The sequence below is a fragment of the Passer domesticus genome, chromosome 7 (assembly GCF_036417665.1).
Source record: "Passer domesticus isolate bPasDom1 chromosome 7, bPasDom1.hap1, whole genome shotgun sequence".
Classification (NCBI taxonomy): domain Eukaryota; kingdom Metazoa; phylum Chordata; class Aves; order Passeriformes; family Passeridae; genus Passer; species Passer domesticus.
The window spans coordinates 57,757,769-57,784,849 of NC_087480.1; the positions used below are offsets into that span (position 1 = coordinate 57,757,769).

Below are 27,081 nucleotides of genomic sequence, written 5' to 3' on the forward strand. Positions count from 1 at the left end.
CTGAACTGCATTCTGAATGGTCCTGAATCCCTCTGGTGTTTTGAATTCCCAGGCTCATTAAGCCCCCCTAAAATGCCACCTCAGCTCTGCATCACCTCACTCCTGCACCCCAAATCTGGGGTTTGGCCCTTGATGAAGGCTGGAAAAAAATACCTAACTCCCACCCTGGGTCTGGCAGCAAACACCAGGAACAAACTGCAGAGCACCGAAATCAAATGTTTATGTTGATATTTATTACAGCAGGGGAGGGGGGAGAAGGAGGGGGAACCGTTTCATTCAAAAAACCATCCCATACCAATGAAGACAATAATTTAGCTATTCATTTTAAAATACATTAAAACCGGTCCTTTCATTTCCTCACATCAGAACAAAAATAAGAAAAAAAAAAAAGAGGAAAAAAGCCCCCCACACCTGAACAAGATGTAAAGTGGAAAAGGTAAAAATTTGACCCCTTGGGGAGCCCCTGGGTATGCAATGCAACAAATCTGCATTAATTGAAAAATATTAACCTGACTGTAACTATGAGACTGACACCCTCAGACCCACCCATCCCACCCACCCCTCCCTCCCTCCTGACTTTCTACAGGTAAAACAGAATGAAAATGCCTAGGAAAAAGAAGGCAAACATTAAAAAAAAAATTATTCGTATTACACACTAAAAAAAAAAGCTGTTTTGTCATCTCATGTCTTGCAGTCAGAATAATAAAAACAAGCCAAATGTCCCCCAAAAACATTTCAATGAAGGGGTGCGGAAAAAAGACATCCCTTTAATAAAACATTATCAACAAATATCGTACACAAACTACAATGTATAATAATTATTTTTTTTTCCCCTCTCGGTAATTTTCGAACCAGACTACAAGGTAAGAAAAAACACTGAAACAAGATACAATGCTTTCAATAATCCGCACAAAGGTCAAATCCAAGGGAGAGAATATTTTACAGAATATGATATACATGGAGCAGAAATGGGAGCTGGAGAAAAACCAAGACCAAACTACAGGGTAGTGTCATGTACAGAGATCCCAACCCGCCGCCTTGGCTCGTCCCTTCCTCTCCCACCAGAAGGAAGGGCCTTCGATGCTTGCCATTAATTTTTATTTTCTTATTACAGAGCGAGCCTACAGAATAGCAAGGTTACATTTTAACAACAAGAATTCCTTAAAAAATATCTCCATCCAGTTCCAAATCATAGATAAGTGAAATTCTGACAAGAGCACATCTCTAAAGAAAAGAAACCCCCCTGCAAATACCCCCAAAGCAAATAAAACCCCCAGAAAATCCCAAAGTTAGCTGGAGATCACAGTTTCAAAGTCCCATGTCAGATTAACCCTTTTTTTTTTGGGGTGGATTTAAAAAAAAAATTATTTAAAAAAATCTATTTTTGCAGTGAACCAGCTGAAGGATTCTGGGGAAGGGAGGGACAAGAGATTTCTTCTTGTACTCAGAGGAGGGGGAAAGACTAACACAGTGCATGCCACAGTCACAGAGAGCAAGATCACGATTCATTCGAGGATGTGATCCTGGAAGGGGTCACCTGCGTTAACAAGTTTATAACGAGGTGGTGGAGTCTCTTCCCCAAAGCAGATCTTGTTAACTGGAGGAGGAAGCGTTGTGCTGCAAACGAACAAAAAAAACCAAAAAAAACCCCAAAAAATACACGGGAAAAAAAAACCCCAAAACAAAAAAAAAAAAAAACCAGGGAAAAAAAAAAAAAAAGAAAAACAGGCCTTCTGAACGAAAACCACCATTGTAAACTGTCCAGTTTATTTAAAAAAATGACTACAACAGAGACAACATGATTTCATATCTAGACTAGCTTCCTGGTGTCGCACGGCACAAACATACAACAGGTTCGGTTTCTGTCTTTATTTAAAAGAACAAAGCAAAGAGATCGGAGTTGGGTGCTAGAGGCTTCCGTTTGTTTCCAAAAAGAAGTGTCATGTACATATATAAACCCTTCTGCACAAAGAAGGGTCTTGTCATGTCTTGAAATATTTTAAGTTTTGTCCTTCATGTTTTATGGAATAAAAAGTTCAGCCTTTTTATTGCATGAAACTAAACCTGGGGTTTTGGCCCCCGCCACGCGTGTCCCTGCCCATACACCTAGCTTCTTCTTCTTCTTCTTCTTGCATAATTCGTTGAGATCCTCCGAACGGCAGCTGACTCTCTTGATCCTGGAGAGGAGGAGGGGGAGGGAAATCACACACTCATCGTCATGCTGGGGGAATACTGCAAGAGAGACAGAGCCACGGTGAGAAACCAGGCAGGTCAGAGCCCCGGACGTCGAAGAGAGGGATGCAAAAGGAGGCTGGTGACAACTACCCTGCAACCTAATTGGATGTAATAAACCAGGAAGAGAGGATATGCTGGAGACTCCCATTTATCAGGGCCCAATCTGCGCTGTAACTTGCTTTTCCAGGAAGAAAATCAGCAGAACAGTATGGGGCGAGATGCAATTTGAAACAAATAATTAACATGCACATGTGTATATGCTGCTAATAGAGGGAGAACAGGAGGGATGTCACCCACGGAGCCTCCGACTGGCCAGGCCAGCACAGCCACCTCTGCTCCAGCTCCTCTCCACCAGTGCACCCCATCCCACCACAGACCCCAAGCTTCCACCCACTGCCTCATTTCCTCCTGCCCACTTTCCTGCCCTGCAGCAGCTCCCACACGGCACAACCCAACTCCAAAAGGCAGCCACTGTGCCAAGGCCACCATCCCAGTGCTGGGAGTGTCCCCCCATCCCCAGGCAGGCACTCACTCACTCACTCACTCACATTGTCATTTTGGAAGGAATGGAGAAAGTTGCCTCCCAGCTCCCCGTCGTCTCTTGGAGTGCCCGGGGGATTGCTAATGCCACTTATGTTGTTTGGAGAATTCTGTGGGAGATGGGAGGTGGTGAGCAGGTCCCCACAGCCCCCCAGAATGCCACAGGGGCAGGATGATGCTGTGGGGCAGGGCACAGCCCTGCCCTCCCCAGTCACATTCCCCGTGTCCCCATCCATCAGGGTCACAGCACCACCCCAGTGCTGAGGGCAGAGCCCACACACCCACCCTGCAACCAACCCCACTTACTTTTGGAAGTCCATCTATGTCTCCTGACCCTGCAGAGAGGGGAGAGAAAGGAGAAGAGCCTTACTGGGCCTGCAGCCATGGCCCTGTGGCTCCCACAGCCCCACTGACTTCCACCCAAAGGCTCTGCTTTGAGCGCTGGTGCCAGCTGGGGGCTGACCCCAGGATGGGAACAGGCACTGGGATGCTCTGCCAGTGTCCCCAGGGAATGGAGGACCAGCAAGGCTCACCTAATGATCCGTTCATGTGGTGGGGCTCCATCCCGCCCATGCCGCCCATGGGGCCGTCAGAGCCGGGGCCCATCGGGAACTGCGCAAGAAAAAGGTGACAAAACCAAAATCAGCCACAAAACAACCCCAAGCAGCTGCCACGGTGGCTCCTGAGGAATGTCCCTGCCCCAGCCATCCCTCTGGAGCAGGACAAGGAGGGATGTCTCTGATACTGCAGAATCACTGAATTATTGAGGCTGCTAAAGTCCTTTGAGATCAACAAGTCCAACAGTGAACTCAGCACCCTGACTAAACCACCCCCTGAAGTGCCAGATCCACACATTTCTTGGACACTTCCAGGGATGGTGACTCCACTGCCCTGCGCAGCACATTCCAATGCTTGGCAACCCCTTCGATGACAAAAAGTTTCTGAATATCCAATCTGACATTCCCTGGCACAACCTGGGGCTTTATCACCCCCAAGGCTGTGGGGCTCATGGTCCTCTGGGTTCACCTATAAAATTTGGCTGGATGGTAACCCAGAGCTGCAGCACAGCATTCCAACCAGCATTCCCCAGGGTTTAAGGTTGCCCATATCCCACAAAACCCAGCACCTTGGCCGGAGCAGCAGGACTGCTGCTCTCTTAATAAGCATAAAAAATTAACAAAGTCGCCCAAGAGTTAATCGCTTTTTGATGGTTTGTTTTATTTCTGTTTTGTAACAAATGGCTGAAATCAATTAAACTGCTTTACTCTCAACTGATGAAGTTAATTATGATTTGTTATGGTATCTGATATGTAAATTATTAGAAAGCAGACTTACATTCGATCGACTGCCTGCGGGCGGTACTGGATTAATCATTGTGTAGATGTTGTCACTTGAATTTGTTGAATCTGTGGAACAGTGAAGCCCAGTAAGTCGGGTGATTAATTCATTTCTTAATTAAAACAAACTCATGCCACTTGAACTCATTCTTTTGTATTTTATCACCCAAAATTCCCTCTAACTACCACCATTTTCTGGTTAATTTGTATTTAATGAAGATCCACAAAGTTTTTAATCACAGAAATTCAACTGTGAAAAATAATTCAGCTACTGGCTGGGAAGGGTGGGGAGGTAATTCCTCACCTTCCTGAGCCCCACAGCAACCAAACCCACAGGGGGATGGAGGAACATTCCCAAATGCAATCCCAAAGTCAAGAAGCCCATGCTACTCACTTCCCAGAAAGCCAAAAGCCACAAAAATTGGTCATTACCAACAGGGCAGGGATGGCCCTGGAGAGAGAGGGGTCTCAGAGGGCTCATACCTGCAGGACTGGGCATGATGGGTGTCCCTGGAGGGCCACCGCCGCCGGGCGGACCCTGCGGAAACAACGCCAGTGTCAGATGTGCAAACATGAGCACTGCCCGCCTCTCCATGTTCTCAAACACCTCCCAAACCCCCAGCCCCAGCCCAGTGCCACCTCCCATGGCACTGACTCCCCCCAAACCACAGGAACTCCTGATGAAAGAGCAGGGGCAGGACTCACCACGTATGTACCAGGCGATGAAGAAGAGTATGGGATCTGCAGGGACAAGAGAGACGGGTTCAGCCATGGGCTGGATCCCAGCTAAGACCCCCTGTGCCCCTTCAGCCTGGCCAGGATGGGAGTCCCAGCAGCCTAAGGAAGAGGCTGGGGAACCCCCTCTCATTAGCAGGGCTCAGCTAATGGAGAATGATCCCATTTGCAGGAGCCTTCCCAAGCAACCCAAGGTACTCACTGAGTTAGCACTGCTGGGGTTCGGCCACGGTCTGCCAGCACCCGGCCCCCTGGGGACAAAATTAAAACGGGAAAAAAATAAATGCTGTGTTTTTCTGTCAGTCCCAAGCCAGTGGTGAAACCTCCCAGTGTGGGGATTGCCTTACATGTTAATTCCAGGCATGCCAGGACCTAGGGAGTTGGGTGGAGGTCTCATGCCGCTGCCGTAGTTCTGCAACGATAACCAAGGGTCAGTCTACCGTAACGGGCAGGGACACCAGAGAGGAAAGAGAAAGGGGGGAAAAAAGCCAATAAACAAACAAAAAACAAGTGGGTCTGTGTGCAAAAATGAGCTTAAAAAAAAATTAATGACGATGAACATAAGAGCCAATTGTGTTTATAAAAAAACCCAGGCAGCTGAATATGGATGGGAGCCAGACTGAGCCCCAAAGTTCCCCCTCCCTGCTCTCTGTGGAGGGAAAACATCCCCCTCCCAGCTCCACAATTCTGTTCACAGCCCCCAGCGCCAGCAACAGCCTTTTGGATTTTTCCCTTTGTGAAGGAGAAAACAGGGGCAGGAGGAGGAGAAAAGGCACCACTTGGAAGGTTCCTGCTGCAGTGTAAAGGATGAGGAAAGGCTACAGGAGCTCTCCCCGAGATGGAGCACTCCTTGCTCCCTGGATGACTGCTGGAGTAGGGAACACCAAGCCAGGCTTATTTTTCTGCTGCTCCCCAGCTCTGTGCTCCATCCCCCGGGGCGGATCTGCAGCCGTGGGGAGCGGGCGAGGGCAGGCAGCCCCCTGGGCCCCCTCTCCTGCCTTATTCCTCCCTGGCTTAGCCTCCAGCTGGGACTGGGAGCCTCAGATCTGCATCCCTCATCTCCTAAAACCAGCTCTAGTACAAAGCCGAGCCCAAGGCAGTGGAGGAAGAGGAATCCCCCGAATGCTGTGCTCCATTTGGTCTGTGCTTTGCTCCGTGTGCCCTCCAGGCGACGTGCAGCCAGATTTAGGTCGCGCCGCCACTCTTCCCCTCCCACCTCCCTCTCTTCTGTAATGCATCTTTTTGGACTGTGTTTCTGCCATTTAAAGAAAAAACTGCTACAGCAGGAGGAGGCCACTTCCTACACCACAGCCCCTTGGAGTTCTCCAAACTGGATTTTAAGTACAATACTTTAGTGTTGTCAATTTTTACCTGGATGTACGGATGCACCAGTGCACGGTGCACTGCTGAGGGCATCACCAAAGTTTGTTTTGAAGAGGCAGAAAAGGGTTTTCCCCAAACAAATTACCAGCAAGTCCTTAATTGATAGAAATCTCAGCCATTTACACTGAATAGCAGCATCAAACCCCTTGTTTCAAAAAGAAAAAAAAAAAAAAAAAGGGCTCAGCGTTTTTAATTGGAGCTGAAAGGCTGGAAAACGAAGCCAGCTGAAAGATGCTCAGGGAAAGTGAGGAGGGAACACAGCTGTGCTGAGCGACCTGGGCAAGGCACCACCAAAACCCAGGGAGCTACAAACCCTCTTCAGCTACAAACCCTCTTCATATTGGTGCTGGCAAACCCTGTCCTGGCTGCTGCAGAGCTACAAATGGGACTCTTAAAGGGAAAAAGGCAGCGGCAATCAGCTGAAAGGGATGATTCATCACTGCTGTGTAATAAGGAGCTGCTGTCAGGACTCCAGGATGTCCTGGCTGGATGTTCTGAAGCCCTCTGGAATCGTTTGAGAAGTATTTAGGAAGGTCCCAATACAAAGCTTAAAGGAAAAACAAGCCCAGGGCACACAAGGCGTGAGGGGCTGCTGGGTCTGGGTGGGTATTTTTGGTGTCTGCCTGCGCAGGCGCCGATTCCTGGATGGCTGCAGGGAGGCAGCGCCTGCGGGTGCCAGATTGGGAAGCCCAGCGCTCCTCCAGGGAAAGGCTGCCTCTTAAAAAAACCTCTCCCTAATGTACATACACAGGGAACGGCGGAGTCAAAAATAAAGCTCTGAACATTTCACAACTCCTGCCGGCTCCCAGAGCCGCCGCCATCCCACGCGGCGCTCAGGCGCGCTCGCCGCTTCCAAGTTTCGCGGCGAGCTCTGGAAGTGGGAAGCAGCCTCCCCCGGGCAAGCCGCCGCCGCTCGCCTTGGCGCAGGCCACGCTTGCAAATGCCTTTGTTTTTTTTTTTTTTTCCCTTCTTTTTGGGTGTAATCCTCCAGGAAAGGAGGATTTCAAGCACAGCGGCAGCGCTATGGGAGGGTTTGCCTGTGAAACGATTCTCGCGCGGGTTTTTTGTCCCCTGCCCTAGGATGGATCTGGGCGTCCGTGGACACGGCTGAGCACCCCCGAGCATCATCCTCAGGTTGGTGCTAAAGACATGACACAACTCCCTCTTTACACAACATTCACTTATCTCAACAGTCTCCAGGGGAAAAACAAAACACAACTCCAGCGCGCCCGCTCATCTCCTGACAGACTCTGATCCTCGTGCTACAAACTCCACGTAGGCGACGATGCAGAGAGGATAAACCTCCAGCCAAAATATGGTAATCTGGTTTTGAAGTCTCGTAGAAGGAACAAACAGGAGTGAGTCAACAACAAGCCACTCCATAAAGTGAATCAACGAAACGACAGCATATATTAACCCAGATCTGCTTAATTTCAAGTTTACTCCCCTTTCCTGAAATAGAGAGCTCAAACAGGCAGAAGGAAGGGCAGGTGGAGGGGAACCTCGCAGGGGAAAGCCTTATTCCCTTTGCTAAAGGGATCTTTGCCATTTCTTTTTATTTATTAATTCAAATTGCAAGGCTCCCTCCCCTTTCCTGCAGTTAGGGCTGTAACTGTTTCCCAGGCAGGCAGTGTAATGCACTCAAAGGCTGCTCCGGCGCGCAGCTAAGTGCCATCCCCTCTGACAGAAGGGCAGGAGGGAGGCTCTAATACCCTTAATGAGCTCTGAAGACCTCACTCCTGTTAAAAGGAGGGATTTCCAGATGCAAGACTAATGTAAAACACATTAACACTAATGGGGGGACAGGGCGTGGGGGGAACTCCCGAGCCCCAGGAGGTTGTGGGATGTGCTTTGGCACCGGGCTTACCTGCGGACCGGGACCCATGGGGCCCATCCCTCGCGGAGGATTCATCCTCTGCATGGGGCCGCCCATGTTGGGGTGCCCTGTTGGGAGGAAAGCAGGGGTGTTACACGGCGCCACAGCCACTCTGGCATCCCGAATTAACAGCTAATTAAGAACGTGACCCTCCTCTGCTGGGTTTACCTTGCTGTCGCGTGGGATCCATGGAATTGGGCAGCAATGGCTGTGTACCGGGAACAGCACCCGGGGGCTGTGAAAGCAAGGGAGAAAGATTAAAATAACAAATCCTGCATCCCCCTGCATCCCACACCCCATCTTTGCCTCCCTCATCCTTCTGTAAACCCTCTCTAAACCCCAAACAAGGCGTTTCCCCCTCCCCTCATGCCAAACTCTGCTGTGTTTTAGGAAAGCAGGGGAAAACCCGGGCTGAGCGGGGCAGCGGTGTCAAATCCAGCAGGGAAAGGTGACACACAGCACCAGGGCCAAACCAGGCAGTGATTCACTGGCCGTGGCAGGGAGATGCTCCATGTGCAGCAGAGCAAGGCCCCCTCCCCAAACTCACATTCCATTCAGGCAATGATGCTATTTAAGCTTCAAAGGCTACTCCAAACAGATAAAGGGGAAGAAAAATGCAGATACTGTCTGCCTGAGGGAAGCAAACTGTAAACAGCTTTGCTACGCTGATGCCAGCACTGAGGATCCCCGTGTTGGAGCACAGCACAGGCCCTGGGTGCACACGGCTGTGCCGAGGCAAAATCAGCCCAATCCCAAGTTTTTTGCAGGCTGGAAGCTGGCAGCAGAAGGAAGATAAACCAGGAGGGTTGCAGAGGTGGATATTTACACTTCTGCTGCCCGACCTTCCTGCCTGCCTATTTATTCCTCTTGTCCCTCAGGATGTGACCATAGCTCTGCTTAGGTACAAACATGTGTTTTTTATGTGGTGTTTGGGGGAAAAAAACGAAATCCTTCCAATTAACTTTACCCACTCTTGGATGCTTGATCCTGCTGTGGGAACAGCCTCCTCAAACCAGTCCCCCCTGCCTCTCCTGCCTGCCCAGCTCACTGTGCTCACCTGCAGCAGAGCTTGGGATGAGCCAAGAGCCACTGCAGGATGGGGTCCTGTTAAAACTGACCCATGAGGAGGTGCAGTGAATTAATACCTCGTTAGATCATCCATCAGTGCCCTGGGTGGAAGGCTCTTCCAGCCATGGAGGTCCTCCATTAGCCCCTTCTGGGTTTTTCTCAGCTACATCTCAGCTGTCTCAGCACCAGTTAGCAAAGATTCAAGTCTCAAATCCAGCAAGCACAAAGGCAGAGCAAGCTGGTCCATCCTACTTCCTGACTATCCTGCTCTTTCTGCTAATTAGGCCTACAGAAGAATCATGCTGATAGCCAAAAAACGAACTCCCAAGATAATTTTTGAACAGACACCATTGCTGCTCAAAGGAATTACGGGTTTCCTTTAATTTTCCTTTAGTGACAAGTTTGGTCATTACCCTATGGATCTGCATGGCATCATTGGCAAGGAGATGAATTCCTTAACCAAAGGCCATGCATGCTCCCAGGCAGGGCGTGGGGTGGAAGCCTCTGTCTGCAAGGCCAGAAAACAAACTGCCCTTGTATAAGCTGGGATAAGAGGATAAACCCAACCCAAAAAATTCAGCAGTGACCTGCCCTGCTTGACCCCGCCGCTGATCTAAACACTCGGTCAGCCCAGCAGCAGGATTATCTCCATCACTTTAATTTTCTGCGATTGCAGGGAAAATCCAGGCGGGCAGCGAGCACGCAGCACGGCACAGCCCTGCTGGGAACACCACGGCTGGAAAGCAGCACATTCCCCACTGCTGTTTCCACCCTGGATAGGCCCAAACCTCACAATAAAATTAAACCATCACCGTTAAGTGACGCCTGATGATCCAGCACTAGGAAAAGAAAGCGTGACCAAGGAGGTGATGCTTGCCACACCAACCCAAGGAGCAGCTGCAGGACACCTGGCCCTCATCCCCCTTCCCAAATAACAGCTATCCCTGGGAAATGCAGAATCCTGGGAGCACAGTACCTGGTTGCCCATCCTGATGGGGGGCCGGGGACCTCCGGCGTAGCGCGGCGACATGAACGGCTGCAGGGACAGAAAAAGGGGTCAGGGCTGAGCCTGGGGAGCAGCACACTCCCCACGCACGCTGGTCAACCTGTACACACTGCTTTTGGTATTTTTGGATTTTTTTTTTTTTTTTCTGGAGACATCTTTTTTAAAAAAGTGATGTTTCAAAAGGAAAAAAAAAAAGAGAAAGGTGTCTGGAGTCTGTTTTTTAGACATTTTCTCTGTAGGTTTGTTGTTTGAGAGCGTGTTTGACATTGGCAATACTAGGTGAGGCTGTTAAAATTAGTGCATGGGAAACCCTGAGTGTTAGATAATGTTCAGGTTTAAATATATAGAGATATATTAAAAAAAAGTGGCAAATAAGCACACACAGACACGCACACACAAAAAAACCCCAGTGCTAAGTACTGAAAAAAAAAAAAAAGAAGAAAGGCTTAATGCTACTTCTTTTTGCAACTGCTGCTACTAACAGAAGCTTAAAAATCCACATCAAGTTAAATTTCTCAGGCTACCTTGGGAAGGTAAAACAGTCTGATACCCACAACTGACTTCTCAGTCCATTGACAACTGCATATCCAAAAAACACCAAAAAAAAGGAAAAAAAGAGAGAAAGAAAAAAAAAAGAAAAAAAAAAGGAAAAAACCAACATTTTTCTTCAGAGCTGGGGTGCCCAGGGGGATGCTCCCTGGGGAGCTGGTACCCAGCATGCTTACAGAGGGGGAAAAAAGAAGTAAATCGAGCGCACGTCCCGGTTCACAGCCCTACCCATCACTAGTGTCTTTACCTGACTGTGGGGTCCCATCATGCTGTTAGGATTGTGGGGTGGAGGCTGTGCGTGTGGCGAGGGCTGTGACCCAGGCGGTCCCTGTGAGGTCAGACAGTAGAAGGAGGTTATAGATTAGCACATGAAAGCGCAGAAAGAGCTAAAAAAAGGATTCACGGGTGGACCTGTTCAGTCAGGGAGTCAGTTCTCCCGGCTTTAAATCAATTTTTTTTCCTTTTTTATTTAAATTGAGTTTCTATTCATTTGCAGCAGAACAATGAGTAATGATATATGCGAAAAAAATATATATTCAAAATCAGAACATCTGTCAAAATACAGTGGCCACACTGAGAGTAAACGGTCCAGTGGTTCAACCAAGTCTGCAATGATAAACACACAGGGAAACACTTTTCAGGGGCGTGCAATGAGGGAAAAAAATATTCAGGAGAGGACCAGAGAGGCTGGGGGGAAATAGAAAAACTACCCCCAAACCAAAAAAAAAAACAACCCCAAAAACAAATACCAAACAAAAAAAATTAGAAAAAAAATCTAAAAAAAATTTTTAAAAATAAAAATCTTTTTTTCCTCTCTCATCCCCAAGGCTGGGAACACCTCTGGGTTTGTGTTTTGGCCGTGGTTACTGGAGGTGCTGGAGCGAGCGTGGAGGATGAGGAGCATGTCCCAGCCCACGCCTGGGCAGCGTCTGGCCGGCACAGCCGGGGCTGCACCGGCACGCTGAAGGGATGCAACATCCTTCCTCCAGGTGGATTCCCTAAGGATGCGAGCAAAATGGCTTGCGAGCAAAGAAAGGATGTCTAGGGGAAAAAAGGAGAGATTAGTTGGTGCAGGTTTAAGACTGCAATGCAGCAGTCGGTGACATTTTGGGCTTGAACGCCCACTTTAAATTTTTTTTTTTTTTTAAATTTCCCTTAAAAGCACAAAATGAAAATTTGCTTGGAAAAACCGCGAGCTCGGTGCAAGAAACATACCGGTGCGTGTTAACGTGAGGAAAAAGGGGGGAAAAAAGGAAAAAAAAAAAGGTATTTTTTGGAGTCAAAGGAGGTGTAATTGGTAGAGAAAGCACAGGAGCTCTGTCAGTAGGTGATGGGAAGCGACGGCAGGCTCCAGGACCGGCGCCGGAGCAGATGTTCTCTACCTGCCTCGTTACTAATTTCAACAAGTGTTCGCCTTCTAGCTGCTGCCAGCAATGGCATGGTTTGTTACCATGAGCAATTTTCTTAATTAACAGACATTAATTAGCCATTTAGCAATTTTGCAAGCATTTGTTTAGCAGCTTTCCTAAACATGAATACCACTGTGATAATGGTACTGATTAGAGGGTCCCCTAATTAACAGTACAGGGAAGGAAAATTGAAATCACATAAATTAAAAAGGGAGGGGAAGTTAATGAAGGCAGGACATATTTGCACCTGCAAATCTTTTGTACAGCGGAAACTTGAGTGCAATGTAAATAAAGTAAGAGGGTGGGTTTTTTCTTCTTCTTCTTTTTTTTTTTTTTTTAATTTTTTTTATTTGAATGGTTCAGTGGTGAGATGGAGCCAAGCAGATTTAAACCAACAGCCTCCTGCCAGCTTCTCTGCTCCAGCCGCTGAAATCCCACCACTTACACCACCATTCATTTTCCAGGTGCCAAAAGGAACCAGCCCCTGCCCTTAGTTCCTGGCCAGACTCATCTGGATGAGGTCACAGCACCTGAAGACAACCCTCCCCACTGCCTTCTCCATCCATGTCCCACCAGAGAGGAGAAGACAAACCTCTGAGGTCCAACTGCAGCATCAACCTCCTTTAGCAGAAGTCCTCTCCAGGCATGGAAGTTGACTTATTTTTGCTTCTGAGTTGCTAACTCTGTCTGTGAATGCAAAGTGCAGCAGGGGCAGCAGACACCTCCCACCATCCCCCTGTAAGGTCTGGCCACCCCCAAAGCCTTTCCTACACATCTCAGCTGCAGGATTTGGGGTAGGGAAGATCAGAAGAGGTGAATGAGTGATGAAACCAAGCGGAAGGTAAAAACCAGGGCTGGCAGAGGCCAAACCTCGAGCCCCATCAATGCAAGAGCCAGTGTCCTCCACGATGCCTGCCTTGTGCTGCAGGAGGGGTCATTGCTGTCCAGGGACTGATGTCCTTCCCCTCATACCCCACAGCAGGTGAGGGTGGGGGGTGAACAGGTACCAAACACACAGGGGACACAGCCACCTGAAGGCACCCTAGCTGGGCCTGAAGGTAATGCTTGGGAGACTGCATTTCAAGCTGGAGAGCAAACACTGTTTGACCACTGGAGAAAAAGCATCTACGAGACACAGCAGCATTTCCCCTGGAGAAAAATGCCCTGTGGCAGCTGGATCCAGAGAGCATCCGTTGTTTGTGCTGCTGAGTGCATCCTCTGGAGTGAGCTCCTGCCCCAACACCAAGGCTGCTCCCGGGATGCTCCAGCTCGGCGCCGCAGCATCCCTGCCCTTGCATTATCCCATGTGGTACAGCTCCCAGAGGACACTTCTGGATGAGGGGATGCCCTGCTTGTGCAAACGTTTTGGCAGGCAGGGAAGAGCTGAAAGCAGCTTTTTTATTTTTCCTTCTTTTCTTGCTTTTTCTGTGCAGCAGCATCCGAAATGTTCGCTCCAAGCCGCGGCCCCCTCGGCAGGGCTGCCCTGCTCTGTCAGAAATTCAGAAATGCAGTCCCTCTGGATACTGTTATCTCCATAAGTACTTGCAGATGTTTCAGGGCTGGGACCCGTGTTGGGCCGGGAACGCCTGCTGGAGTGGTTGGCTTTTTGCACGGGACTGCCTTGCTGCAGAGGGAGCAGCAGATGATCCCGATGGATCGCGGCACTTGAGACAAGTGTTTTGCAGAGACGACATGTGGGCTCCAACCAACAGAACATCCCTTTTTTCTTAAAAAGACGTGTGTTTAGCAGTTATTAACTACTCCTGTTAAAGGAGGAGGCTGAACACATGCTGTCCTGCTTCCTCCACATCCCTCCATCCAGCCCTGGAGTCGCATCCCTGCGGCACAGCTCCTTCTGACACGCCATGCTGGGTGAGCAGGACCTCACTCTCACCTCCACACCAGCACTCTCCCCAGCCACAGAAACCCCATCATCTCTTGAGTTTTTCCTTTTCCCCCCCAAAGTGGACACTCTTTGTGTGGGGTTATTCTTCGTCTTCCTGTAGCTGCCTCAAAACACCCCAAAGAAGAACCCAAACAGCTAAAATAGTCTTAGAGAAAACTGTTTCCAAGAGCTGTCAGCGCCCCAACCTCCACTCTGCTTCATTTCTTTCTCCCCTCCACTCCAGGGACTTTAAAAGCCCAACCTGGCCCGCCGGACAGCCGAAGTTTGCTGCCACAGCTGCTTCCTACAGGGAGTTTCCAGGAGATCAGGTTATTTCCACTCTGTCTTTCATGAGCTCGACTCCTCAAACTTCTTGTAAAATATTAAAGATGGAAAATGGCACGAGCGATCATAGCTCTGTGTGTGTCAATTTATGTTTCCAGCGTAATTCACCACAAATGGATCATGTTTTATGGGCTACATACTTTCAGCTAATGGGGGAGTTTTGCTATTTAAAAACATTTTCAAGCACCTCTGGGGGTGGCAGAACAAGGCAGGATGGTACGAGAAGGCAAAGCATCACTGCCACAAGACACTGATGGTTTCGAGTTAGCAACAGGGAGGCACCTTGTGTTTAAAATACCTGCCCCTGCCTGCCAGTTTTGACGTTAGAAAATACTAAAATAAATTAGATGGATATTAATTAAAGCCATGCCTGGGTTTACTGGAGAGGAGATTTATTTCTACTGAAGGAGAGAGATGTTTTGCAAGTTGATAAGAAAAAGAAGAGCTATCTGTGAAGGAGCCTTTAGGAGAGATGCTCCAGTTGCCTTCAAAGAGAAAGACCCCGGTTGACTTCCAGCACATACTGCTGGGTGAGGACCTTCCCGAGACGGGGCAAAGGGAGGCCAGGAGAGGTTAGACAAGGCAAGGCAAGGCAAAGCAAGGCAAGGCAAAGCAAGGCGAGGTTAGGCAAGGCAAGGCAAGGCAGCAAGGCAAGGCGAGGCGAGGCGGGCCGAGCTCCCCCCGCAGACAGAGAAAGGCAGTCGTGGGCAGGAGCTCTGCCTCGCCTGCAGCTGGGGCTCCCAACTGCAGAAGCCTGGTTTTAAGGAATATGTTTAACACAAGCTCTTCAGGAAACAAACCCGTGTCAGCCAGAGCCAAGAACAGTCACCTCCATCTGGCTGGAGCACCCGAGAGAAAGTTGACTGCAAATCCCACCATATGCTCCAGACGCTCGGTACAAAAGCCTCGGGCATCCTACTAAACTTCCAGAAAAAAAACTTTCTCTGATGCTTGCTTTTCCTTTCCTGCAGCTTGTAGGCTACCTTCCTTCAAACCTCGCCTGGTACCAAGTTCTACCCCAGGATTTTGGGAAAAACAGCCTGGTTTTGTGGCTCTCGTGCTGCCTCATTGGAACTGGCTGGCTGGAGCTGGTGGCACTCCCGAGCAGTGGGAAAACCCACTGAGACACCAGGACAGCAGGGGGAAAATGGTGGCATCCAAGGAGGGAGCAGGACAACATGGACCCCTTCCTATTGTCCCTGCCTTCACCATCCTCACCCCACGGGATGCCTCACCCCAAGGGGGAAGTCTCCAGGACGCAGGGAGGAGAGGTGGGGAGGGCAGGGAATGTCGTGGGGGGAGCCCCCCAGGCTCTGGAGCCCCCGTCCTCCCCAGCTCTCCAGGTCTGCCTGCATTAGGGGGCAGTGTGGGAACACGGAGCAGCCGGCGCTTTGTTTTGGTGCATCTCGGCGCCGAGCCGCTGATGCATAGCTAACGCAGCGCCGACATTGATTTATGGTCAACTTTCCATTTCATCAGCGCGGGGTTCGGGGCGGCGCGGGGACTCAGGCACAGCTGGGGGGGCTGCTGACTCGGCCCCCCCCGGTTTGTTTAGTGGTGTAAAGGTGTGGTATTAATTGCTTTCAATTTTTTTGTTTTCCTTCCTGTATTTCCCTGGCATCCCCCCCATCCCTCTTGCGAGGGATCTGCACCCCAGCATCAATCCAGCTTTCAAAACAAAAGCAGGAACGCCTCTGATGACCTTTAGGAGGATGAGCAGAGGGTTTGTTTGCTCATCTCAACGGGACAAAGAGAGAGATTTAAATAAAAGCATCTACCCATGCTGGCCGTCAACCCAGCCAACCTTTTGTCCGGAGAGCAGACGATGCTGTGCTGCTGGCAGGCACCATGAAATGCCCCAGCAACCCAAGAGTGCCATGGGCCTCTCCTCTCCCATCATTTTGGGAGATTCTGCAGGCTGCACTCCCTTGGCCCCTGACCTGAAGGGCACTGCTGAGCCCTGGCACTGGGAAGGGAATCTCACTGCAAGGCAACGGCTGTGGATGGGCTCTGCAGCCTGGAGTCCTCCTTCCCTCTCCTTTTCCTGGACCACTCCTTCTCCTCCAAGCTCACTCATATGTGTTTGGGCTACAGAGTCCCAGGAATGGCCCATGTAATTTTTTCCCTTTGCCTGTGGTGGACATCCTCACATGCAGAGCTGGGGGGGTTCATGCACCCCCAGGGTGGCATTGTGGAGTTTCTGCTACCTGAGCTTTGCTGGTGACTAATTCCTCAGCTCCCTGTGTGACTCCCCACCATGCCTGGACATGATCAGGCTCTCTAAATCCTCTCAAAAACTATCTGCCCATGCCTGCTGCCCTTGGGGATATCCCTTGCAGGTCCCTGGTGGAGAAGAGCAAGATGCTGAAAACCCCTAAGCCCTCTCCAGTGCTTTCCTGGCATGAGGATGGCACTGGCTGAAGTGGCACCACCTCACTCACTCCCAGGGCTGGCACACCAAGGGTTGGGGAGAAGTCCTTTCTATCTTCTGTGACCTTTTTGTTTTTGCCCTCTGAATTTAGGCACTTTAATCTCCTACAGATAGGAAATTACCCCCGAGCTGTGACTGGCTCGGCACTGAGCCTCCAGCCCATCTCTGCAAGAGCTGCTCTCCAGCATCTCCTGAGGCTGGAATGAGCTCCAGCACCCGCAATAAATCAGACAGGCTTTCATGGAGGTGATGTTCAGACTGTGTTAAAAGGTGGGATTTCTTTTCTGCTTTCCATCCCGAGGGCTGGGAGGAGAAACCAGATGTTGGAGGGCTTTCAGGAAAGGCAGGCTCTTGAGATGTCACATGTGAGCCATATGCACCGGCACCCATCCTCTCCTCCCTCTGGCAGTGCTGGGGATGGGCAGCATAACCTGTCCTGGTGTTATTACATTGTCTGGGGCTTCAGGATCCACTCCTGCTTCTGAGCCACCCCCTACCCAAGTGGCTCCTGGGCCAGCTGCATGGGTGGCAGGGAGCTAGGATACGTTGTTTGCTCCTGAATCAGACCCTCAGTGCAAGAGTGCTACAGGAGGGCAGAAAGGAAAGAAAGGGGGACAGCTTGGAGGCTGTCAACGGGAAGAGTCGAGACGGCAGCATGAACAGTAAAAGTCTGGAGAGATGTGACTCCTCTTCCTCACCTTTCCCACTCTGGGAAAGCCAACCCATACTCTCGATGCCTTGCCCTGAATTCATGCCAGTTTTGCAGCCCTCGCAGCTCGGCGTGAAGCAGAAGCCCCAAAGGACAGTCAGCTTCACCGTGGGGTGAGATCAGGACGTTTTGGAGACACATTTGTTGGAAGCAGCAGCTTGGCACTGGGATTGCTGGCAGCAGCTATGACCTGCGAGATTGCATCTCCGCCGTTGGCTTCAGCCCCTGCCGCCGAGCGCTGCTGCAAGGTTCGCCTGTTTTAGGGTTCCCGATCGATATCGGATATTCTTACTTTGTCAGGAGCATGTTCAGGAAATGGGATCTCTCTTTCTCTCTCTCAAAAAAAGACAGGACCCTCCTTCCCCCTTCCCACACAAATGCAATCGCCGATATCGGGCTCAGATATCGCCACAATAAATCACAAGCTCCTTATCGAGCTTGCCTGTCTGCTGCTCGAGAAGTTCTCCCATATACAAATCACAAGCCCAGATTAAAAAAAGCCCAGCTTGCCAAAACAAATATTCCTTTCAACTCTTATCCCATTTTTTACATGAACAAGTGTTTCATCCTCAAGCGGGAGGATTTTAAAGCACTGAAAGCTTATGTTGCTGCAAACCAGTGCAGCTCACTCCGGGCAAAGAGATTCCTGAGGAAAAACCCTCAAGGTTCAAGGTTTGAAAACTCCTTTTCTTTGTGCTTGTTGATAGCCTGTCTGTCAGCATCACTCCAAACACGTTACCCCCTCCTCTGTCAGAGCTTGCTGTGGGATAAGGAAGGAGTGGGGGGACTTTGGGGACGTTGCTGGGTATTTGCTTACAAGGTGCCTCCACGGCATTCAGGGATTTGGCTGGAGCCCACTCCCGCCTGCAGCCGCAGCCAGGGTTTGTTAATGCATTCAGTGATTGCATTTGGAAAAAATCAAGTGGTTAACCAGAGGAGGGGGAAAAAGTTTCAGGAATCAAAATCCAGAATGTTTTCAATTACACACGTCTGTTAGGACTGGAGAACAAATACAATCCCAACCCAAACACAAACCAAGCAGCTTTGGAAAAAAAACATTGGTTGTAAATACACAGTAACCTCTTCGAGCAAGAAAGGAATTTGCTTTAAGGCCACAAAAGATAGAAAGCAAACATGGAAGGACAGCAGAACACAAGTTATTCCTAGACAGGTCAGCTGTGCAGGCATGCTGCTTCCCTAGCATCCTCTTGGGGGAAAAAACAAAACAAAACAAAACACAGGCAGGACAGCGCTGACACCCAGAGCGAAAGCAAACACGTGCGCGGTGTGGAGGGAAGGGAGCCCCGGGAGGAGCCACAGCCTACCTGGAAGAACCCGGGCGGGATGGGGCCCCCGGGCATCCCGTCATTCGGGGGAATGTTTCCAAGCACGGGACTCGGGGCAGCAGCTGCGCTCTGCGGGGAACAAAACCAGGGCAAACATGGTCAGAGTTATGACAAAAGCGCGTTAAAAATGCCAACCTCTCCTGGCACGTCCCACTGAGTCAATCTGCCTTGTATCCCCGGAGCCCTGAGCATCTTCCCCTCTGCAGGAACTGGTGGAGGATGCTCACAGCTGGAGGGACACCGGCCTCTGTGACTCACCCACGGAGGAGATGGCCACACAGAACCTGGAGATGATTCTGAGGTTTGTTTAGTCATTCACCCAGGCACTGAGTCTTGCTAATCCACCAAAGAGCCACATCCAACGTGTAATTTTAGGCAGAAGTTGTTTGAAAGCTTTAAAATGCTTCTCCTCCCACCTCCCCACCATGTTTGCTGGTTTAGCCCTGTCCTTTGAAAATTATGCTTCCCTGACCTCACCAGCATGCCAAGGCTTTATTATGAATTTCCAAATTCATTTCATTCAACCTGTGGAGTCACATTTGCCTTTGTGCCTCCCTAGAATGAGCCATGAGCACAGCTCCAGCCCCAAAAAGAGGGACGGGGTCAGACATGGGGTACCTGAACACCCCACTCACTCCTGTCAGCATCCCTATTTGTATTATTCACTTCTGGGAAAGCACCAGTGTGATGGGAAGTTCCTACTCTGAAGGAAAATGTAAGAAAAAGATCTTTCTCCAAAAGCCACTGCTGGTGACACATCCCTGTGAGATTAGGAGCAGTACCTGTGCCATCCAAGGGCACCCCACTTTGCCCAACACCCAGTGACCCCCATTCCAGTTACAGGGCAGTTGCAAAGGCACTTCAGCAGTGTTAATTGGATTTGGATCGCTGAACTACTCCCTCCACCAATTTTTATGATGCACGTACCCACCTAAAACCATAGTGGAAAAATTTTCCACTGAGGAAATCCCATGAACAGATGGGGTACATGTGAGCCTGCTCAGGCTTGCTTTCACCCAACAAACCCCACGTCCCAACAGCAGCCGAGCCAGCCCCGGCTCCCGACCGCATCCGATGCAGCAACAACCACAAGATGTGAGCAGAGGGGGAAGCCAGGCTGTTAGGGCAGCCTGGAAAATTAAGGATTATCACTAAGGACTAAGCACTGCCAAGACAGGATCCCCATGTTTGGTCGGCAATCCTGCTATTCCTGACCAGAAAGCCTTGCAGAGGCAGGGGAGCACAGACTAATCGTTGCCTTGTGCCTTCCCAGGGCAGCCCGTGTGCCCCTCACCGTGCTCTCCAGCAGGATGTGGGATGAAGGCCAGCACCATGCCGGATGAGGGGTTGGTTTTCCCACCCCAGCACCTCAGAGCTGCAAGTGTCACAGACAACAGTGGAGGCTGATTCCCCAGTAAGAGCCTCCCTTCATGAAATAACCAACTCCCCCTGAGGCTACAGGGTCCTACATCCCACACCACACTCCCACCCTTGCCCCTGAACAAGGCATCCTGAACAGCCTTCCCCCCATCAGCAGCAAAGGCCAGATCTGAGTGTTTTTACAGTTAATAAAAAAAAAAGTCCTGGCAGGAAAAATAAGCCTGCCCATTCCAGGCTCTTTTTATACATCAGACGGCAGCAAAAATAGATGGGAGAGGGAGTGAACCCACTTCTCCCCCTCCCTCCATCCCCCCAAGTGGGTCAGCTATAAAAGTAAAACCAAATCTTAATCCAAGGCCATGAACATATTGCAGTTTCTCTGCAAAGCAGATGACGGTTCTTAATGCAAAAATATATAAGACTGAGCCCCAAACTGCAGCGAGCCCATTTGGAATTTCCTTTATTAAACCCTCTATCACGCAAAACGCTTCTCTCCCAAGGCGGCAAGCGCTGCAATAAAGCTGCCAAGGTGATATTTTATGGTTTCAAGAGATTTCCAGCACACTATAATCCTTTGCTTGGGGAATCTCCCAAAGCGAAATGGATCCCAAAGTGGTGGGAAGTGAGGAGGAACATGGATTTGGGGATCTGGGGGGAAAGGACGCTGCCCTTCTCCTCCCCTCTGCAACAGGGAGCAGAGGGAGAAGGGCAGAGGAGCCAAAGAAAATTTTGAAGCAAATGCCCATTTTTCCACAAAACCACAGAGTATTTTTCCGTGTTAAACACCCTGAAACCTCACCTATGCCTTCGCGGCGTAAACGGGGATTTAAAGTTCCTCGCACATGTGGCGCTTGGCAGAACTTGGTAATTAAAAACCCGCAAGTACCCTGAGCATATTGTAGGATGAGAGCCAAATTGGTCAGCCCTTGATGAATGATTTACAAGGCTGCGAAGTGACATTTTATTTCTTTTTTTATTCCCCTCCCCATCACCGCTGCTAAGGTAAACACTGAGGCACCTTTAGCCCTGGTGAAGCGATGGGAGCGCAGCTGTGGCTGGAGCAGCTCTGTAGAGCACTTGGGCATGCCAGAAATGAAAGAAAAAAGGCAAAAAAAAGACAGCAGGAACAACTTTTCCAAACCTTAAGGGTGAGCACCCAAACCCTAAGGGTCACAGCGCACACAGCCAAGGGCTTTCCAGCACCCATTTCTGGGACTTTGTTGGCCACCCAGCTCCTCCCACATGGTTTATTTCCAACATTTTGTCCCAGAAACTCTTTTCAGGGACTCTTGGTTGCAGTTTGCTTTCCAAAGCTCTTTCCTTAGGTGAACATCTAAAACCCATCGAATCTCCCTGGTGAAGGTACAGACAATGTGCAGTTGCCATGGAAGCTGGCAGAAAATGGGCATGGAACTGCTGTGCCACCACATCCAAGCTGGAGCTGAACCAGAAGCACATCAGCCACACGAAGGTCCCCACTGGCGTGTGACACCCCGAATTTCCGTCCACTGAAACACATGGAAACCACTGCCAGAAAAGAGCCAGGACAGCTCTGGCAATGCTGGCATGCCAGCTCATTTGCCTTTTGTAAGATGGCAAATTTCCCCCACGTTGGAAATCAATATATATGTGTTCCTGGGGCGCACACGCATAGCTATATACACAAACACACATATGTATTTTTAATTCCCTGCCACATACGTTGGTATTTTTCCTCTTTTTTTTTGATGGAAGCCAGTGGAATGATGACAATCTGGATCACCGTGTTTCGCTTCCAAACCGAAGCTCTCAGTTAACACACCGGCCTGGTACGCCAGCAGATGCCGTCTAAGCCTTTAAATCGCACACTAATTGCACTAATTGAGCTAACAGTCTCTGTTTCGTCTCCCTACCCTGAGTCAACCAGCATCTTCTGGTACTGCTGTAGAGATCCAAGCTGTTGACTGTAGTGTTATTTTGTCAGCCATTAAACGATTCATCAGAGTCATTAATTGATTTATTACCGCTGCCTGCGAGTATAGCTTTGCAAATAAAGAAGGATGGAGGTCAGGAGGCAATGGAAATCGGACAAAACAGCACAGCCAGGAGCTGGGCACTTGAATTATCGATAGGAGCCCACTTGCACAGGACCACTGGCATCGGGTTATGGAGGGGAAAAAAGGGAAAAAAGGAAAAGATGTGCTGTCTGGCTGTGCGACAAAGCTGGTTAGGGTCTTCAGCTACAATCTACGCAGGATGTAAAGGGGCTGTTAAAACCATCTTGTTTTCTTAACCCAATCCTTCAGGATAAACCGGGTTATTCTGCTGAATTAACTGTGCTGAAGAGCAGCAGGGAAGAAGCACTGGCGTGGCTGCCCCACACCGCTCCCCAGCCTCTGGCGCATCCCCACCAGCACTTCGGTGTCACCCAAATTCACTTTCCCAGGCCGGCTGAGCCGGGAACACAACTCACCTCCGCTGCCCCCCAGCCCTGGGAGGAGCTGCGGTCCAGTGCTTTTATTTATTTACTTTCTTTACTGCAGGGCTCAGGTCTCTGCTGGGCGTGAGGGTTTGCAGCGAGCAGGGTGCGGCGAGCCGTTTCCTGCCCCCCGCCCTGCCGCACGCTCGGCCCCGGCGCAGCCGTGAGGCACCGCCGAGGCCCCGCCAGGGTTTGGGGGCTGAATTTAGAAACCGGAGCAGGTGGGTTGAAATTACCGTCACTGCCAGAGTGTGTTTGCTCCTAGGTACCTGGCTAAATAAAAGGCAGCATCTTACAAGAGAGGGCTTGGGAAGACAAGGAGCTTTCTGGATGTGTTGTCCACACACGGGGCTGCTGCAAGGGATTCTTCCTCCTCATCCCCGTTTGTGGACCTTGAAGAGCAGCCTGAAGGTGGGTTAAGGCACTGCACCCTGCACCCCTTTCTGCAAGGCTCTCATAATGGTGACAGGGCACCAGCCAAGCCCCAGCTCACCACCCACCCAAACCTGCCATGCTTCACCAACACCAGCAGTGGTTCCTATTAACCATCTATGAAAAACAGGCTCCAGCTGGTGGTAGTAACTCTGCCGTTAAATGGAAGCTGGTGTCCTCACTGCACACTCCACGTGAGCAGCTTGCCCAAACATCCCATGCTGGCGTTCACCAAATACTTTTTTTAAATAAAAATAACATGCCAGGAGTGGTAGGGAGCAGAGAGGATGCTCCATGCGTGGGAAGCACCACCAGCACTGCCTGCTTGGCCCCCATCAACCCAGCAGTGAGATGGGGAGAGCAAAATATCTTCATAGCACAGACCTCAAACCAAACTAAGGATGGCTGGGTATTTCCTTTTTGAGTTCCAGCTCTTTTTGCCCTCTCTCCCCTCCAGAAGACTGGACCAGAGGATTTTGGTTGCATCTCACACCTTGCAGCCACTGTGGGAGCAGCACAAGACTTGAGGGCAGCTGCCTCTGGTAGGAGCACGCGGGGGTGCTCAGGACATGCTGGTGATCTGGTCTCTATCTGTCTCCTTTGATTTTATTTTTTTGCCTAGAGCACAGGCTTTGGAGCCTAAAGAAGAAACCAGCGTGCGGGTCAGGACTTAAGCAGGCTGCGTAAACAGGTAATACGGAATTTAATTGGACTCCAGTTAAGCCTTTTCATCTCGTTAAAGCTGCCTTCATCTTATATAGCCAGGTTTAAAATTTAATAATAGAACCCTCCCACACCTCAGAGTAACCCGATTAACGCCAGGGAGGACGACACGCCGACCGCTTCCTCCGGACCCAGCCCTCAGATCCTCTCCCCCATCAGTCCCCTCCACGGGTCGCTGCCAGGGCCTGTGTTCTATCAACGTGCACCAAAATAAATAAAGAACACCAGCCTGCTGCATGTTCTGAGACTGCCAACCCACGTGCCAGCAGCGGGCACCCACTGTGGCACCCACCTCAAAACCATGGTGGCTGCAGAGCCTCTCAGATGGGCTCAGCATTTTTTTGGGGCATGCTGTGCTACCCAGCCAGCGTCCATCCTGCTTTCTGCACTTGGCTGGATGCTCCAGAAGACAAAACAAACCAGCTTTGGTTTATTTTAGGGTAAGGGAAGGTAAAAGAATGCTGGGTTGAAGCTTTGTGTATTCCCAAGATATAAAAAAACCCCAAAACAGATTAAAGGGGCTCATAGCAGTATCACCAAACCACCCAAAAACCATCGCTGTGCTCCCATAGGACACCACGCTGCGCTTACAAATTCAGATTAATTATACTTCCACATCAGCACAAGCTTTTTGTGCTTATTTTAAATCCATCACCTGTGAGCTGCCCAGCACACAAAGCTCCAGCACACACCCTGGTCAGGGACAGCCACGCTCGGCAACTTTTTCCCTCTCCTTTATGGAGAAAGAAACAAGCCCGAGCCCCATATTTTCTTTGAGCCTTAAAAAAAAACACAAAAAAAAGGCACAACAGTTGAATGGTGTTTCAAGCCAATACGGGGGTTTTTTTGTTGGTTTTCTTTTTCCCCTCCCTTGTAAAGGATAATCTGAGACAGCAGCTCCGGCCATGAAACAATAGGATTTTAATCTCTTAAGTCGGCGTCCCCCTTATCCCCGGGAAGGAAACCCCTTCAGTCATTTACAAGTTTGTAAATAAGGCTCTTGGTAGCATCTCGCGGACATCTGCTCCGCCAGCCCGCCAGCGTTCCTGCTAACATTTACAAACATCCTTCCACAAACACCCAGCGCGCTCTGCTGAGCTGGCTTTCTCTAAATATATCCCAAGGAAATAACTTGGCAGGGCTGCAAAAATTTCACAGCGACCGAATTAAAGGGGGGTGGAGAGCAGAGTGGGGGGGGATGAGCTTGGGAGGTGTAAAACAGACTAAATGCAATTAGGCTGCCTTTTGCACACGCGTGTGTACAGGGAGGTTTGCAAAGGGAAACTCGTGGGAAGTGAAGCTGGGCTTGCTGGAAGTGCTTCTCCTGACTCAGGAAGGGCTTTGCAGAGGAGAGCACTCCAGGGCTTCATGCCATGTGGTTGGGTGCACAGATTCACCTCAACCCTGGTATTTCGGGATGCTTTGCCATGGAGTGGGCTCTATCCCTGGCTTGGAGTGAAGCTGAAGCTGATGGTCCCACTGCCAGCATCTTCCCTGGCACAAGATCCACGTCCAACTACACCTTAAAACCAGTGCATGAGAACCAGTGTATGAACCCTCCCCACTGCCAAACAGCTTAAATGGATCCCATGCAATTAGCACCCTGGAAAATGCTGTAAATACACAGGTATTAATTACTATCAATTCCCCTCTAATAATTCCAGCAACAGACAAGCCAGGCTCTTTTCCAGCAATCAATACCATCCATTTCAGGTTCTACCTGCCAAAAAAGTTATATAAAATAATTATATAAAATTTTCATTAGATAATGCAATTGCTTAGGACTATTAATCTACTGCTCATCTATCAGTGTGGGAAGCTCAGGTCTGTGAGGGACATCCAGCAGCTCCTTGCACCAATAATCTGCATTCCCTTCTCCACCCAACACTTGGTGGTTCCACCTAAACGTGCTCCTGATGAACCCACACAAGACTTTATGGAGAACTCACAGATTAATTTCAGATTTTAAAAAACCCACAATTTTTAAAACCAAAAGGGAAGCGTTCCCAGCAAGCAAAGCTGCTGGGAGAGGTAATTTCCTGGAGTTTGCTACAAAGTTGTGACGGTTTTAAGTTCCCCAGGACTTTACTCCCAGTGATGTCCCTTGCTCCATGCTGCAGTTTCTGGGGTGTCACTATGTGGGATTGCACGGCTGGGTGCTCAGTGCCATGTGCACCAGCTCACCTTCCATCTTTCCCTTAAGCATCAATCAAGTCCTCTCTGTTACCAAACTTTGAAAAGGCCAGATTAAGGAAAATACTGCCTACCCCCTCAGAAAACTAGTAACAATGTGGTGATGAGGTGCAGGGGAGGCTGCTGGTGTTGGCAGCTGGGCTTCTGCTTCCCAGCGCCTGCTGCTCTCTGCCTCTCTGCCTTCTCCCAGATCGAAACTGCCAAGTGCATTTTGGAAGGGGTTGTAAGAAAAGCTAGATTTAAATCGGTAATCCAATTCAAGAAGGAAAAATAATAATAACTCGTGACTTTAGAAAAATGCCACGCCACTGCACCACGTGCATTTGAAGAAAACTAGTTTTAACTTGTCCAAAGGATTTACTGACAACTAACGAGGATATTGCCAATCCCATTGGCAAAACACCCCAAAGGCATCCGGAGCCTGGCAGTGATTTCCCCATTAAAGATGGGTGCAGACTACAAATATATTTTTAATTTTTTTTTCAAATTTTTGCCACCTTGTGCTTCAGCCAGTTGATCTCAAAATTTGCTCTTTGCACTCAAAAATAACACAAAACAAGCTGCGAGTTTACACGGGGAGTCAGTGATGTCTGGTAACCAATCCTCATCCAAAATCAGGGAAGGGGGTGAGACCCCCTTTCCCAGCAACTGCCTTTGCGGTGCAGCGGGAAACACCGTGACCTCCCTGGAAAAACATCCTTTTCCATTGTCTGGGCAGCTGGATGCTGTGGGATGGAGCACTGACACCCCAGCACAGCATCCAGCACTTCCCACCCCCAATCCAGCCGGAGAAGACCAGGCCCTGGCTTTACCCCACGGGAAAACATCCCAGTTTTCTCCATCCTCTCCCGCCGCAGGGAAAGAGAGGAGAGAATTAATGCAAATACTCCCATTCTTGTCGCGCACTTGAATGCCAAAATATCCCATTTGCTTAAGCCTATTTTACTGCGAGCAGCTGCCCCGGCATTATTCCCCGACACCAAAGGCAAAGGGCAAAAGAAGTTGGTCCGGAGCAGGTGAACACCATCTGCCCGTCCCTGA

At 49.8% G+C, this 27,081-nt stretch overlaps 1 protein-coding gene across 2 annotated transcripts in view; it reads right to left on the reverse strand.

The window, feature by feature from the left end:
* Positions 1 to 747: 747 nt before the first annotated feature.
* SSBP3 (single stranded DNA binding protein 3) overlaps positions 748 to 27,081 on the reverse strand; it is a 54,592-nt gene continuing 28,258 nt past the window's right edge. The window contains exons 5-18 of one of the 2 annotated variants that reach the window (XM_064428939.1): positions 18,834 to 18,923; positions 10,977 to 11,057; positions 10,151 to 10,210; positions 8,275 to 8,341; positions 8,098 to 8,174; positions 5,195 to 5,259; positions 5,050 to 5,098; positions 4,818 to 4,853; positions 4,596 to 4,650; positions 4,111 to 4,181; positions 3,309 to 3,387; positions 3,082 to 3,110; positions 2,784 to 2,885; positions 748 to 2,232 (exon numbers count right to left, since the gene is read on the reverse strand). In XM_064428939.1, coding sequence (XP_064285009.1) covers positions 2,203 to 2,232; positions 2,784 to 2,885; positions 3,082 to 3,110; positions 3,309 to 3,387; positions 4,111 to 4,181; positions 4,596 to 4,650; positions 4,818 to 4,853; positions 5,050 to 5,098; positions 5,195 to 5,259; positions 8,098 to 8,174; positions 8,275 to 8,341; positions 10,151 to 10,210; positions 10,977 to 11,057; positions 18,834 to 18,923 — 891 coding nt within the window. In that variant the 3' untranslated portion in view covers positions 748 to 2,202. The remainder of the gene's footprint in view (positions 2,233 to 2,783; positions 2,886 to 3,081; positions 3,111 to 3,308; positions 3,388 to 4,110; positions 4,182 to 4,595; positions 4,651 to 4,817; positions 4,854 to 5,049; positions 5,099 to 5,194; positions 5,260 to 8,097; positions 8,175 to 8,274; positions 8,342 to 10,150; positions 10,211 to 10,976; positions 11,058 to 18,833; positions 18,924 to 27,081) is intronic. The other variant, XM_064428940.1, reaches the window with a different exon arrangement.